General features: G+C 38.0%; 2 protein-coding genes across 11 annotated transcripts in view; one reads left to right on the forward strand and one right to left on the reverse strand.

Moving 5' to 3' along the window:
* On the reverse strand, positions 1 to 14,781 carry cfap251 (cilia and flagella associated protein 251). 2 transcript variants are annotated; one of them, XM_058774809.1, is made up of 21 exons: positions 13,794 to 14,781; positions 11,474 to 11,719; positions 10,995 to 11,135; positions 10,769 to 10,878; positions 10,085 to 10,193; positions 9,779 to 9,859; positions 9,550 to 9,627; positions 9,425 to 9,469; positions 9,121 to 9,323; positions 8,788 to 8,976; positions 7,840 to 8,090; positions 5,857 to 6,008; positions 5,394 to 5,567; positions 5,109 to 5,293; positions 3,586 to 3,700; positions 2,172 to 2,335; positions 1,853 to 1,943; positions 1,554 to 1,697; positions 1,216 to 1,444; positions 1,014 to 1,094; positions 1 to 298 (listed from the first exon to the last, which is right to left on the reverse strand). In XM_058774809.1, exons 2-21 carry the CDS (start codon positions 11,705 to 11,707, stop codon positions 180 to 182), a joined length of 2,895 nt encoding a protein of 964 aa, XP_058630792.1. In that variant the 5' UTR covers positions 11,708 to 11,719; positions 13,794 to 14,781; the 3' UTR covers positions 1 to 179. The 2 variants fall into 2 exon arrangements, with proteins under 2 accessions (XP_058630792.1, XP_058630791.1); XM_058774808.1 differs by lacking the exon at positions 13,794 to 14,781 and adding an exon at positions 11,914 to 11,950.
* Positions 13,203 to 15,880, forward strand: part of atxn2 (ataxin 2) — a 23,332-nt gene continuing 20,654 nt past the window's right edge. For 8 of the 9 annotated variants that reach the window (XM_058774798.1, XM_058774800.1, XM_058774802.1 and 5 more), the window contains exons 1-2: positions 13,204 to 13,730; positions 15,644 to 15,677. In XM_058774798.1, the coding sequence (XP_058630781.1) occupies positions 13,612 to 13,730; positions 15,644 to 15,677 (153 nt within the window). In that variant the 5' untranslated portion in view covers positions 13,204 to 13,611. Of the gene's footprint in view, positions 13,731 to 15,643; positions 15,678 to 15,880 lie in introns of all 9 variants that reach the window. The other variant, XM_058774804.1, reaches the window with a different exon arrangement.

Here is a 15,880-nt window from a genome sequence, read left to right on the forward strand (position 1 = left end):
TATGTTGTCGAACAACAACGTTTATTTCCGTATGATTTTATCTCCCATCTGCATTCCAGAAAAGAAAAAACACGCAAATATGAAAATACACCGAAGCAGAAGCTTAGCAACCACAAAATACTGTTATGCAATCAAAGAAATGTTTGTTTCAAATGATTTGTCTCGGAAAGCTTCAGATGTTACAGATCTTGCCCATGTTCTTGAGGAAGCTCCTGGGTGGCTGCAGAAAACCCCAAGATATCTGTGGCAAATGTCTCCATGCTGATTTCAGGAGGCAGCACACTCTCAAACAGAGATTCTGTATGGGACAGACACAGTAGTCAAGATTGGTACATTTTGAAATTCACTTTGAATCTTTTTGGCCAAACATTCCTTTACCTTAAGAAGGTGATGATCATCATACAGTGCAGATGACACAGTATGACATCTACAAAGACAATCTACATTATCATGCACATTTATGTGAGCACTCGAAACCCAAAACCAACCTGCAATCAAGTGCTGTTTCCAGGGGCCTGTTTCATAAAAAAAGTTTACCAAATAAGACAGGTTTATTTTAGTTGTCTGTTGACTTGGTTCAAAATAAGTCAAGAGTAACTGAAATAAGCCTGGCTCGTTTGGTAAACTTGTTTTATGAAACAGCCCCCAGGTCCAAGTCTCTACTCCTTTCCAAGTGAGAATACTATCTCAACAGCTGTTTATGAGCGCTATTCATTCATAGCACATCTTTAATATTAGATTTAAAAAACGGTGTACAATACAGCGTTATGTCTCGTGGCATCCTGGACACCAATATTCAAAATGAATCACTGTCTGGCCAACTGAGATTTAAATATGGAGATAAAGGTTAGGATCATGATTTTTCAGTTGTTCTACAGTACACTTTGAGTGTATATTAGCACTGTTTGCTTTTGGGACCTGGAAACGCTGACGTGTGACGTCAGACTTAACATTCAGGCAGTAAGCCATCAAATTCGTCCATCAGTATGGTGGTTTGCAGGAGTTCTGCATACCTGTGCAACTGGCTCCCTCTCCACTACTACCTACAAGATTTGTAAAGCATTCAGCCAAGTCATCCTCGGTCATATGTTCACCTGAAATGAATTACAAGTAATTACTATTCTAGTCTTTCTCTGTTAATTATAATTTCTCTGGCATCTCATATTGCAAGTTACCAAATGTAAAGTACTGGTAAAGCTCATAAAAATGTATCACCTCTAGCCTGCAGTAACTCCAACAGTTCGTCTCTGTCAATTGTATATCTACCCTCTTCGTCTGGCTTTCCAAGACCCTGGAAGGCATTGCACAGCTCCTGTCTGGCAATGCCAGAGGCAGGTCTGTGGTTGACATACAGCTTAATGAACTCCTCCAAATCGATGTCCGTCACATAATTTCTGGTCTCAGCATAGCGACTGAACTTCACCTCATTTTGCATGTCTTCCAGCTTCAAGAAAACAAAACAACCACGTGTTGACAAAAGATTGAGTGGTAGTCAACCCATCGATGACAGTTCTGTATGGTAGAGTCAACTGTGATTGCAACAACACTTGTACCTCTTGCTCTGTTGGATAGAAGCCAAGCGCTCTCATTAAGAAGGGCACATCAGCTAGAGGTATGTGTGTGGACACAAGCCGTGTTTCCATGGTGTCAAGGTCCTGATTTTGTAGTTGACAGTAGTAAAAATATTCTTCCATTTCCTAAAGGACAAATCATAAGATTTGCTGTCTATTGGTAGGCCTGGTAACATGTTAAGAGAGCATTATGAAACTAATTATTAGGATGAAATTAGGTAAATGCTGAAAACACAAAGGACAATGAGAAAAAAGAAAGCATTAGAACAGAGATCTCAAACCCTGAAGAGCTGTCCATCTCTCCCTCCCTCCAGAAGATTGTAGAAGGGCAGCATGTCTTTCCCACCTAGAGCAGCTGATGCCTCCAATGATCTGCATATATGCAAATGTAACAACAGAATTGTGAGGTGGCAAACACAGTTACAATCCTAAAAAAGAACATTTTAAATTAATTATTGTACTACTATTAAACTGTACTATTATTATTCATTTATATTTCATGACCTCATATTAATTAAGCGAGTACATGATATATTATGACTTAGTTGAGTAGTCAGCTGCAAAAAACTTTTGCATGTGACGCAAGTTCTCCAAACTTACGCCAAATTGAGCTCCCATGAAAAGACGGTGCAGTCTTGTCCTCCAGCAGTAAAAGCATATCTACCATCATATGAGCAAGCCAGAGTTGACACGCCTGTTGAGTGACAGATCATTGCAAAGGACTTGTGAGGGTTTCCATCCAGAGGCAGAATCTGAATGCCAACCTACATAAAAGAGAAAAAACAGGAATGAAAAGGAGATTTAAAACATTAAGGGTGGGTTGCACCAACAAGGATTAAATTAAGCAAAGTTTAGAGCTAATCGAGGATTTGTTGATCTGGGTTTTATTTTAAATCGAGTTGTGTTGCACCACTTAATTTTAAACTTAGATTAACAAATCGGGGATTAGAATTCTAACCTGCGATTAAAACCTCCATCTACGATTCATTTTCTCCGCCATGATGGATTCGTCATGTAATTAATTAGCAACAATGTTTATATTCCTTATCCTCTGTCTCTGACATAAGTTGCTTTTGTCGATAAAGGAAATAAACTTGTAAAAGGTCCGCCGTCTTTATAAAACGCTACATAGAATGACTGTTGATCAAACGGCTGATCAAACAAGCAATAAAACTTTGAGGCAGTGCATACGGATTTGATCATCTTGGAAATATATATTTATTGTATCAATTAATGGAGTATAGCTTATGACAAAACAACCGAGATAAGAGAAAATAACTGGCATGATTCATGGAATGACTACCTCCGCTCGTGACAGCGGCGCCCCTTCCGTTTGATCGCCGTCCAGCACGCGTGTGGAGCGGCTGTGAGAAACGAGAGGCGCGGCCGCGATCCTGTCTTCTTTTCTTTTGTCGTACACCGAGATGCACAGAGATAAGTGACGGATTCACATCCCGGACTCCATAGCAGACGCGAGTTTACTACAGGCTCCCACGACCCTCACAATCTGCGGGATCAGTGCGCTTTTAATTTTTATTTTTATTTATAATAAACACCTCTCTGAGACCTGAGGACACACCCACTGTTTCTGTCTTTGTTCAATCAGCCACATACTGTACCTGTAAGTGCACTTTATTGTATTTAAACCTCCTCACCTGTAAATTTAAAGTTAATCCTTAATTGAGATTTAAATCGGAGTTTAAAGTTATGGAGCAACAGGATTAAAGTTAATCTATTTTAAATATACAATAAATCCAGGATCAAACTGATGGTTTAAATGTAAACCTGCTTATTTTTAAACAAAGTTTAAAGTTTGGTGCAACAGAATTATTAGATAAACCTTGATTTAATCTAGATTTAAGCATAATCCTTGTTGGTGCAACCCACCCTAAATCTAAATAGTAAAGGCAATAAAACTGGCATGATGACTCATGCTGATACAAAGTATCAGTACAGAAGAGTAATTATTATCAAATGCATGGTTTGTTTATAAGGCCTTAAAAACACTTTATACCTTATCTTGTGTTATATATGCCATGTAACGAGAATTAGGGTCGCCATCCTTAGATGCAGGTAGGATGGCCATCTTTTTCACTGGAGAACCATAAGAGGGCCCGAAGACTGTTTTTCTGTGCAAAGCACACCATCACGAACAGATATGCAAAATCAGAAAAAAAAAGATTTTTTAAATGAATTAATTCATTTTGAATCAGATGTATTTTTCAAGAGATTAAAAAAAATTAAATCCTAGTAGTAGACTGTAAAAATATTTCATTAAATTCACTGCTGTTTATAACAGCATAAGATAACAGCTAAAAAATAAATAACTTTCCTTAATTTCTCACTCAGTATGCCAGTTGGTGGCGAGTGAGTCATTGAATCATTCGCTCTAATCCAGGGATCCTCAAATCTGGCTTGCGAGATCCACTTTCCTGCAGAGTTTAGCTCTAACCCTAATCAAACACACCTGAGCATGCTAATCAATGTCTTCAGGATCATTAGAAAATCACAGGTAGGTGAATTTGATCAGGGTTGGCGCTAAACTCTGCAGGAAAGTGAATCTCGCGAGCCGGATTTGAGTATCCCTGCTCTAATCGGTTTGTTCAAACATACTGTTCATTCAGGAACAAAATTGAATCTTTCACTGAACAATTAATTGAAAACTCACGTTCATTTAGGAACAAAACACTGTGGCTTTGTTTGAATATATTTGCATAGAAACAGCAAAAACAGACAGTAACTAACGATTTGATGTCTAAAATTTTATTTACTCAATGTTAAATTTTGTTTATTGAACTGTTGTATGAAAGATACTTTTAGTGCTGTGATTATTTTTGACACTCGGTCTGTGGCTTTGCTGATATATTTGAAAATATAGCATTAGAGCATCACAAATATAGCATTCCTGCTTAAATTTTTATAATCCCAACTAGAGGATAAACTAATTTACAGATCTGTTATCCTAACCCAATTCAATAAATAATAATACTATCTAATAGTTAAGGTTTAGAATGTTAAAGAGGGCCATTCTATTTCTTATTACCTTGTTTATATTGGGTTTACCCTAACTATGCATAATTGATGAACATTATTCAGTGTGTTGTCCTTCAAAAATGTAAGCAATAAAACCAGATTATTTTTTCCTATTTGGTCCTTTTGGTTGACAAACTCTTTAATTATTTTGAGCTTCTGGAAACCTGTAAATCCACTGACCTTTACATTGATATTACCTCACTTAAAATGAAATCATTTCCCCTCACTTATGATGACAAATGTACTTAGGATGCATCTTCTGTTCCTTTTGTCCATAGTCATAACAGAGATGTTTATCATAACAGAATTACTAACTTATTTCCTTCTTGGATCAGAAGAATGCCATATTAAAAAAATGGTTTGGGGTAAGTGTAATAATTTTTTCACATTTAGACAGAATGTTTGACTTTTGGTTCGTTGAAATTCTGCAAACAAATCAACCAGATTGCCGTTTGTTATTTCAGTGATATTTCTATTTGTTCTGCCTATAGGAAAACTGCAAACCTGCACATTTTGGAGGTAGCATTGAAGAGCTTCATCTTATACAGGTTGGAAGCTGTAAGGAGGAAGTGTTCAGGTGTCAGAGGAGGATACCACACCATGCAGGTGGGCACAGCACTCTGCTCGATACGTTCAGAACTCAAAATCAACAACCCATCTTCACCACTATTCTGCAGATCATACTCCACCTGTTCAGTACAGACAGGATAGATGTGATACGTTTAACACAGTTCAACAAGTTAAATGCACACCAAGGGTGCAAGATCATACAGGAACCCAGGGACTCACCAGCCTGCGATCCATGCCAAGAGAGAGGAGGCGAGGCTGACTGCTGTCTAAATCCACTCCAAACAGCAGGTCCTGAATGGGTTTATAATGTGAGTGGTGCCTGCCCTGGTACTTCCAAACCTCCTGGGTCCCCTCTTTACATCGACGGAGCAACGTCACAGCTTTTCCAGTGTCCTGAAATAAGAAAAATACATGTAGGAAATATAGATCTACATAACAAAAATGCCCTCACAAAATCTGGAACATTGCTGTTACAGTCAAAGTTTTAATAGTAAATAGTAAAGTGAAAAGTATTTTTTGTCCTTGAGGTCCACTTAAAATGTCAGCTACATTTTTGTGCCAAAAACAGTCATTTTAAAAACATTTTAAATTTTCATTTCTCAATGTGACAGGTTCACAAAACAGCCTGTGCTGAAATGGGCAGTACAAGCTGAACTAAAACAAAAATGCAACTCCTACTAACTGCGGCAGCCAGGTAGCGTGAGTCCTGGGAGAAAGTGAGATGGGTAATGCTGTCCTGACTGTACTGCAAACACTCTTTACCATCACTCTGAAGTGTACAGGCATCAACAATCTGCAAAGCCCCACTGGCAAAGCCCACCGCCAGGTAAAAACCTACAACATGACAAATTCATACTCCGATAGTACAGGTGCTGGTCATATAATTAGAATATCATCAAAAAGTTGATTTATTTCACTAATTCCATTCAAAAAGTGAAACTTGTATATTATATTCATTCATTACACACAGACTGATAGATTTCAAATGTTTATTTCTTTTAATTTTGATGATTATAACTGACAACTAAGGAAAATCCCAAATTCAGTATCTCAGAAAATTAGAATATTACTTAAGACCAATACAAAGAAAGGATTTTTAGAAATCTTGGCCAACTGAAAAGTATGAACATGAAAAGTATGAGCATGTACAGCACTCAATACTTAGTTGGGGCTCCTTTTGCCTGAATTACTGCAGCAATGCGGCGTGGCATGAAGTCGATCAGTCTGTGGCACTGCTCAGGTGTTATGAGAGCCCAGGTTGCTCTGATAGTGGCCTTCAGTTCTTCTGCATTGTTGGGTCTGGCATATCGCATCTTCCTCTTCACAATCCCCATAGATTTTCTATGGGGTTAAGGTCAGGCGAGTTTGCTGGCCAATTAAGAACAGGGATACCATGGTCCTTAAACCAGATACTGGTTGCTTTGGCACTGTGTGCAGGTGCCAAGTCCTGCTGGAAAATGAAATCTGCATCTCCATAAAGTTGGTCAGCAGCAGGAAGCATGAAGTGCTCTAAAACTTCCTGGTATACGGCTGCGTTGACCTTGGACCTCAGAAAACACAGTGGACCAACACCAGCAGATGACATGGCACCCCAAACCATCACTGACTGTGGAAACTTTACACTGAACCTCAAGCAACGTGGATTGTGTGCCTCTCCTCTCTTCCTCCAGACTCTGGGACCCTGACTTCCAAAGAAAATGCTAAATTTACTTTCATCAGAGAACATAACTTTGGACCACTCAGCAGCAGTCCAGTCCTTTTTGTCTTTAGCCCAGGCGAGACGCTTCTGACGCTGTCTGTTGTTCAAGAGTGGCTTGACACAAGGAATGCGACAGCTGAAACCCATGTCTTGCATACGTCTGTGCGTAGTGGTTCTTGAAGCACTGACTCCAGCTGCAGTCCACTCTTTGTGAATCTCCCCCACATGTTTGAATGGGTTTTGTTTCACAATCCTCTCCAGGGTGCGGTTATCCCTATTGCTTGTACACTTTTTTCTACCACATCTTTAACTTCCCTTCGCCTCTCTATTAATGTGCTTGGACACAGAGCTCTGTGAACAGCCAGCCTCTTTCGCAATGACCTTTTGTGTCTTGCCCTCCTTGTGCAACGTGTCAATGGTCATCTTTTGGACAACTGTCAAGTCAGCAGTCTTCCCCATGATTGTGTAGCCTACAGAACTAGACTGAGAGACCATTTAAAGGCCTTTGCAGGTGTTTTGAGTTAATTAGCTGATTAGAGTGTGGCACCAGGTGTCTTCAATATTGAACCTTTTCACAATATTCTAATTTTCTGAGATACTGAATTTGGGATTTTCCTTAGTTGTCAGTTATAATCATCAAAATTAAAAGAAATAAACATTTGAAATATATCAGTCTGTGTGTAATGAATGAATATAATATACAAGTTTCACTTTTTGAATGGAATTAGTGAAATAAATCAACTTTTTGATGATATTCTAATTATATGACCAGCACCTGTATCATCACATCATCCATACAAACATTTGCTAATGTAAACAATGTTTTTAATATGTGGTATAAATTCAGTGCAAGCAGCCTGAAACTATTAAATTAGATAATGTGCCATTAAACAACATGAAATGTAAAATGTTTTTACATATATGAACTGTATTATAATATGAGTGAGATCTTGTTTTGTAGTTCACCTTGTGGATCGTAGGTAATACACTGGATTTGTTTGTGGGTTTGGAAGACCCTGCTGCAGACTGCCTCTTTATGCTTATAATCCCAAACTTTAATGGTGCCACTGTGGCTGCCCATAGCCACTAGTGGCTGTTTAGGATGGCAGGCAACTGCTTCTAGAGGTTCTGCATGTTCCTTCAGAAGGGTCTGTGGAACATTTCTCTGAGCGTTTATATGTACTGCAGTTGCATGAGTTGTGGAGACAACAAAATTTCTGTAAATGGAGGAAAAGAAACATTTTATTGCATTACAGAGTTTACAACTGACCATACTTTAAAGAGACGGTACACCCAAAAAAAATTTAAATCCTGACATCATGTACTGACCCTCATGTTGTTCCAAACCTTTACAAATGATCTTCGTCTGTGGAACACAAAAGACGATATTTTGAGAATGCTTCAGTATTTTTGTCCATATAAATGGAAGTCAATGGTTACCAACATTTTTCAAAATATCTCTTTTTATGTTCAGCAGAAAAAAAAGTCATACAGGTTTGGAATGACATTAAGGTGAATAAATGATAAGCTGAACAGAATTTAAATTTTTCCCTCTTTAAGCATAAATTTAAGATATAAATGTATTTTGTAACATGGATTGATGCATTCAGTCTTGTTAGCACTCTTGTTAGCAGTTTTAGCTTTTAACTGAGGACTTGAAATGTATCTCACACATATTGCTGAGGTATGTGTAAAAACAATAATAAGAACTTTCTACAAAACATCTTTGTAATAAATGCTGATTTAGTGAAGGAAAGTTTCTTTCTAAAAGTTGTAAAAATTAATATAGAATAATTATATATATATATATATATATATATATATATATATATATATATATTATACAATTTTTAAAGCATTATTTTGCATGGAACATTTATCATAATAAAACTGAAAACTTTCTGAGTCCCCCACCTTATAACAAATGGCTTAGCATCCAGTCTGCAGTCTTTTGGATATCCCAAGTCGCTAATGGAGGGCTTTTCTTTGGAAAAGGAGATGGATCTGATAGTATCCAAGCTAAACTCGTTGTACACGTTGATGAGCTTGAGATTTCCATCATAGAATTTGATGTGGCCATTCACATCGCCTGTTACTATAAAACTTGAGAGTATACACATAATATATTTGCATAAAATAATGTCAGACAGACAAAAAACATCGAATGCATACAGTGTAACATACAGCAAGTGGAAATGTAATAGGCTATTGCATTTGCCATATATTTTATCTATGTGTCCTATATACCTGTCATTCAAAGTCAGTACAGTGATTGCTTCCTTCTGGAGAGCCACAAGTTTTACGGCTTTCCTCACTACTGGTTGACGAGAGACAGTCTGAGTCTGCTTGTCCCAGAGAACTATATTCCCAGCTGAGGTGGCTGTAAAAGCCTGCACACCATCATAGTGGAAGATGGACTGGCTCAGGGAACCTAGCGCCATATTGAAGGTCTGAATGGTGACAGATTTGCAAGAGGTCAATGCCAATGGGAGAGAAGAATAACATCACAACAGCACAAAAATTTAATCTGATGAAAGATTCTTCTGCCAACCTTGTCAGTAATTTCAGGAGCTGAGTATTCCAGATGTCCCCTTTCCTGAGCAGCAGAATGTATCATTATATACAAAGACAACTAAAACAGTAAATCAGTAATATAAATAATTAATTAATTCCTACCCAGTTGTAGAAGAGAACCTGAGTGCTGCTGTTGCTGACCAACTGTGTGTTGTTAAAGGGATTGAAAAGTAGTTGATTCTGGGAAAACATGGAAAAAGTTAATTTGATAATTGATGCGACAACCAGTATTCATAAAGAAACAATAAATGTGGAATTAAGACATTGTTGCTTTTCAGCCCTCTGTGTTACCTCTGTAATAACCACATCAGTGCACAGTTTTGCAACATACCTGGCAACCATATTTTGGGCTGAGGTCAACTTGGCATTCTGGGCTTTCACTTTCATCTGTCCAGTTCCAAATACACACTCGCTGATGCACAGTAAAAAAAGTATATTGATCAGTGAATTTGTAGCCAGTGATACTATTCTGTGGTTTCATTTGATCTTTTTACTGCAATCATCTTTATTGAACTTAAATACATAATAGATGCTGGGAATTCATGGCTCCTCATAGGTGCATCTAAAACGACATAAGATATCTACAGTGAGTGTATGTAAAAATAGGATAGACAACATAAAACGTTAGGTTTCAGACCTGTACTGCTCCAGCTCCAACAGTAGCCAGGTATTTTGAATCCTTTGATAGGGCCAAGGCAGAAACTCCACCCTCTGGATGACAGTCAAACAATGTCCGCACAGGAATCCTGCAACATGTTATGCATCGGAATGAAAAGAAAATTCACCCTATCTATTTTGTAAATTCGTGTTATAGATCTTATTGTGAATGATCTATAATTTTGATCTCATAATCCTTTTTTTTTTATATTTATTTTTGGCATTTTGCCTTTATTTAGACAGGACAGTGTAATGACAGGAAGCAAATTGGGAGAGAGAGAGAAGGGGCGGGATTGGGAAAGGTCCAAGAGCTGGGATTTGAACTCGGGACGGCCATAGCGCAACAGCGCTATATGTTGGCGCGTTGCCCACAAGGCTATTGGCACCAACACCTCATAATTCTTCGTCAAAATGCCATAACTTGATTTTTTTCTCTCTGCGGTTTCCTACCCCTTTCCTACAGTTGACTGCAAGCTTGCATTCAGCTGATTTGCCTCCATCCAATCAACAATTTATGAATAGAAGCAAGTCCAGCCCAACATTTATTTATTTTCGATAATCCATTTAACTTGGATGTACATCGCAAAACGAGGACTTTAACAGGACCATCAAGAAGATTTACCCAAAAAAGGTATTAATGGAATAATATTTGGGTCAGTGTTACCCTGTATAAGCATCCCATATGATAACGAGACTCTCCTGGCCCATGTCAGCTGTCACAAGCCAGCGTCTGTCTTCACTAGCACACAAACAAGTGATTGGACTGCAGTGGCCCTGTAGACACCAAACAGCACACAAGCAACATTTTTACAATAAGATTTTACGCTTTAGATCATATTTAACTTCATTATTATTTACTTTCTTAGTCTGTAGCAGTATGAGCCTCTTACTTGTAACAGATGCTGAGCATTGGATGTGTGATCATTCATGACAGCAACATGGGCACAAATGTACAAGATGACAAGTCTGTCTTCATCCTGCAGACTGAGAACCGGTAGAGTTTGGTTCATCCCATAAGCCCAATCAAGGACCTCCAAGTACAAAATACAAAGATTTAGATACAGGTGTGAGGTAGACTATAGTGGGTATAGCATTAACAAATCTTTGCTTTTTGACAATAAAATAATTTTAAATTTACAAGATCATTATTGTTTCTTGTTCAATATTGTTAACTCCTAAAGCAACTTGTCATTACATAAAATAGCCATGCATAATATATGACTTGTTGTCATTGTGAAATAAGATATTTTTAGTTTTAGAAGACACAGTGACGTAACATTGTAGTTGCATTGTAGTTATTTGGTCGAACTAATTAACGTTAAAAACATTTTTTTATTTTTTTGTAAAGAATTTTTTATCGAATCATTACCAGTGGGTGAGTTTTGGTTCTGGTCTCCTTGGGAATAGCAGACAGTGATGTTGCTGTGTAAACTTGTGAATCTGCAATATCCTCTCGCAGACTGTATAGTTCACTTCTTCCTTCTTCTTCTTCATCTTCATCTTCATTGTGTACTTCTTTCTCTATCTGATTATCTTCTGTGTTTTTCTGCTCACCTGTGTCTTCAGTTTCTGCATCTGTTGATGTCCCGTTTGTCGTTGACATTGTTCTGTGTGACTTGCGAGAGGAAAAGATGGAGAATTTGTCCGGGTCACTACCAGATTCACGATGTTTCAGATTCAAACATTAAACATTCAAAACATTATCTATACCAAAGGTTTGTTTTAAAAAACTTTGAGTTATATAATAAGCGAACACAAGTGCAATACTGCTAGTAATTTTGCCAATGCGAAAGTCTAGTTTTCCATTACCTATCCAGTCTAATTACCCACGCTTACCGTTGCTAAGATACGGTCACGTGTGAGGGCAAAGCACAGCTTTGCTCAGGAAAATCCTTCATAAAAAGAAGTGAAGTACTGTAATGTAATATTTTTTATGAAAATACAGGAATAAAGAAAGTTAAAAATAGCATTTTGCAGTTTAATGCATCCTTTCTGAAATAAGTATCCTCTTAATTTCTTTTAAAAAGAAATTAAACTTTTGAACGGTGGTGTGTATTTTTTACATTTTTAGACAGTTAGAAAAAAGAGACAGTTTATGAGTAAATAAATGATTAATAAACAAACAAATAAATAAATGGTAACAACACGGCTCATAGTACAGCTCAACTTTTCAATTAAAAAATCCTACCTGCACACTAACTGAAATTTACTTCTATGTATGCCAACGTGGTTTTATTTAATTTTCATGCTTACCAAACAGGTATTCAAATTATTACAATTTTTGGCAGTTTTGAGCCACATACAAACAACAACAACATATAAAACCATTGCTAGAGTTTCACTGCTAGTAAGTACTTAATTGCACTTTTGTTTTCATTTGAAACCTTCATTGAGATGTATTATTTTATATTAATATTTTAAAAAGTTGAGAAAGTAGCCCTGGTTTCCATATACCTTGCAATATCCAGTTAAGAATGTGCTTCTTCTCTATCAAATGTATCATAATTTTTTTTTTTTATTTGTGTGGTTCTTCACAAAATGTACGAAAGTGAACTCAACTCAGTTTACCCAACTGCTGCCAACCAATGAGGAACGTATAACCACTCGTTTAAAATGAGTGAATACATATATTTCTCAAGACTTTATTTTACTACAAGCTTAGAGAAAAGAAACAAAAAATAAAAGAAATCTGGAGAACCAGGGATTGGGTTCCATGAGGATAACAATGTATTTTAACCACTGCTTAGACTTCTAAAGACAAACAAGATGCAGATTAAAACAAACAATCAAACAAATAAAATGATCAGAATAACTGCGCATAGTGCTTGAGGAATTTAACAGTATACATTACACCAGTCACCTGGCCTACTAGTGTCAAAGCACAAACGTTCAAAGTGATCCGTGCATTTGCTGAAAATAGTGCGCTCCACATTAGAGCAGCGTTCACCAAAACCGACATTTATTCATTTTCATTATCAACTAATTAACGTATCGCGTTCCAGACTTATTTACAGTAAGTACTGTTGATCATTTCTCTTTAGAACAAATAAAACCGTCAAAAGGAGTACACACATTCCTGGAATGTGTATATATCCTTCCGCCACTTTTTGTGGCTTTTCAGACTGTTTAGGTCTATCGGTCAGTGCTGAAGCCCCGCGTGAACTGTGTATATCACTGAAAATATCGCACTTAAAATAACAAAAAAGCGAAATTACCGGGTTGTTTTTTTTTGTTGACATTTAAAACATATGGATAGTCCGCGCTCTGGTTTTAAAACGGGCTAAATTGTCTCTGTTGGAATTAAATCAGCAGAGCTAACCTTAGCTGAAGTAGCAGGCAGCGTTAGTGGAGACTTGAATAACTGGAGGAGTCGCTTTACACGTTGGCTGTCACTAGATCAACTGTCAGCTAACGCGTCAAATAGCATAATCTGCACTCGTCCGCGGTGTAAAACGTTTTCCCAAACAGTCAGAAAGCTCTGTTCAAGCTGTCGTTTATGGGATCACCATGTCCATGAAGCCGCAGGCCGGTGGTAATCGCAAACCCGGCGGAAGCAACAGCGGAGCCGCTGCGGCCTCCGGTACCGGGGGAGCAGGAGGAGGCGTCGGACGCCAGAACATAGGAAGGTGAGAACCGAATCTGCAACATAACGGGGTTTTAATTTGGAGGACGGGCGAGCGTGAACCTACCGGGGATGCGGCATGCCTGCACTTGTGTCGTAGTTTAAAAACGCAGCTTGTGAAGTTGCAGTGGTCGGGATTGAGCGCAAGTAGGCCGATATAGGCCAAGTTCACAGGATAGAGATTCACACGTTAATGGGCACAAAGCCATCGCGGTTATAAAATAACAGCTGATTGCGGACAATATGTTCGTGAATATTTGAGAGGGGCGGGTTGTCTGCTGTGGTGAACACGTTCAGGATGAATGTGTCTTTTTGCCGGTGAAATATGACTATAACAGCTTTGCCCCACAAGACATATGCATTTTTATCGTTTCTGATTGTAGTATGGGATTGAACGGGTTTTACCTTTGAGCAACTTTAAAAGAAATGATTTGCGAGCCATAAAATGAAGAGTAGCAGCAGTGATATAATTAATCGTAGTGTTGTTAGCTAGCTAACTAGCCAACGTTTATTTGCTTACAACCGTTAATATCTGTAGCTCTTATCCGCATGACAGTCTAGTTTGTTGATAAATGTAATTTAGGAATAGCTGAAAATACAACCAGGAGCTCCTTAAAAGATCATTTACATTATTATAATAACATTATTTCTGCATCGTTTGCCTTTGACTTGTGTCAGTCCCAACAAAATACAAAGGTGGCTACAGATACGTCATTTTTTTTACTGTTATCTTTCTACATCTGTCCAACGTTTAAGGGCTGTCAGCTGATTTTTAAACCGTTCTGAGGGCCTGTGAATCGGCACTATGGGAATTCATCATCCCAAATGAGAAGTCACATGTTAGTTCTCTCTGTGTCACTATTGAGAATGGTATTAACCCAGCTTCCGTTTTTGGTTTTTGCTTTTGGTTAAATCGAGGACACAGGTCAGAATTGCGTCTTTCCCGTTACTGTCCATTTGGGAAACGAACGTTTCACGGCTGGAACTATTTGTCAGTCGCGTGCGTTTCCGATGAGAGGCGGTGCGCGCTCACAAAGTCAGACCACCGTGTCAACCTTGACGTTTCCAAGAGGTTGCGTGTATTAAGTCCGTCCTTGCTAGATGACATTTGTGTAAGTGTGTTCCTTCAGAGCACGTTGTGATACACTAATAATATTAATAGGATTTTTAGTGAGCTATAAACGTACATGGAAATGTCTATTCCTACAGCTTGAGAAGCAGAGAGGCCTTTATTGGCATCACATAGTCACACTGCATAGTGAAAAAATGTCATTCTTGTTTACACGGAACAACAAGAGTATTATGACTTGTAGAAACTGTGGGAATCGTGAGTGGTGCAGTGAAGCCTTACACCGCCTGTAATGCAGCATTTGATTTGTACTTTGGCTGCTGAAAAGGGGCCGTCATTCACAGCTTTTATTCTCCAATTTATTTTAATGGACTTGATGCACTTGATAGTTTGTACCCAGATCATGTGCATTGAACTCATTCTTGTTACACATCAGAGACCTCATTGGTATTTCATCCAACATGTGTAGATGAACACTTTATAATTTAGGAGCTCTCATTCTTGCATGTTTGAGGTATAATGTTGTCATTGGCTATGAATTACGTCCTTTCAGCAAAATGCTGATTTTTCCTAAGCCTGTTGTTTGGGAACTTCACAAGCGCTTCTTTGCACAATGAAATGCATGAAGCATATGATTATCTGTCAGTCCCTTGTCATTGCATCTCTGGTAGTATGCCAGTGCATGTGCGATCGACAGTTCCATCGGTATCACAAATTATTGTTCCTGGTAAAAAGGGTTTTTGGCTCTGCAAACTGTGTATACAGCATTTTCAAACATTTCCATGTATCCATTTGATTATAAATTCTCTTATCAGGCTTATCAATCGTTCTGTTTCCTCTCTTCCCAGAGGACGCAACAATGCCAAAGGACCCTCCACTGCAGTGAGTATCTTTTCTTTCAGTTTCTCTTATTTATTCATAATATTGATTTTCTAAATTGACTCGCATTTGAAAATTTCTCCATTTCAAGCTGAGTGAGAAAATGAGAAAAAGTCCCCTGTTGAACTATATATCAGCACATTGAAAACCGCTCAACCAATTAAACTGAATACCGTTTAAATATATATATTTTTAAATAATGCTTT

The sequence above is a fragment of the Onychostoma macrolepis genome, chromosome 05 (genome assembly GCF_012432095.1).
Source record: "Onychostoma macrolepis isolate SWU-2019 chromosome 05, ASM1243209v1, whole genome shotgun sequence".
NCBI classification, from domain to species: Eukaryota; Metazoa; Chordata; class Actinopteri; order Cypriniformes; family Cyprinidae; genus Onychostoma; species Onychostoma macrolepis.

What these genes read in the sequence shown, in the direction of transcription:
- cfap251 (XM_058774809.1), bottom strand. Translation starts at nt 11,707, where the DNA reads ATGTCAACGACAAACGGGACATCAACAGATGCAGAAACTGAAGACACA. An exon ending in ATATGGGATGCTTATACAGG is followed by an intron (nt 10,194 to 10,768) that starts GTAACACTGACC and finishes AACATGTTGCAG; the next exon opens with GATTCCTGTGCGGACATTGT. An exon ending in CATATATAACACAAGATAAG is followed by an intron (nt 2,336 to 3,585) that starts GTATAAAGTGTT and finishes TCTTTTATGTAG; the next exon opens with GTTGGCATTCAGATTCTGCC.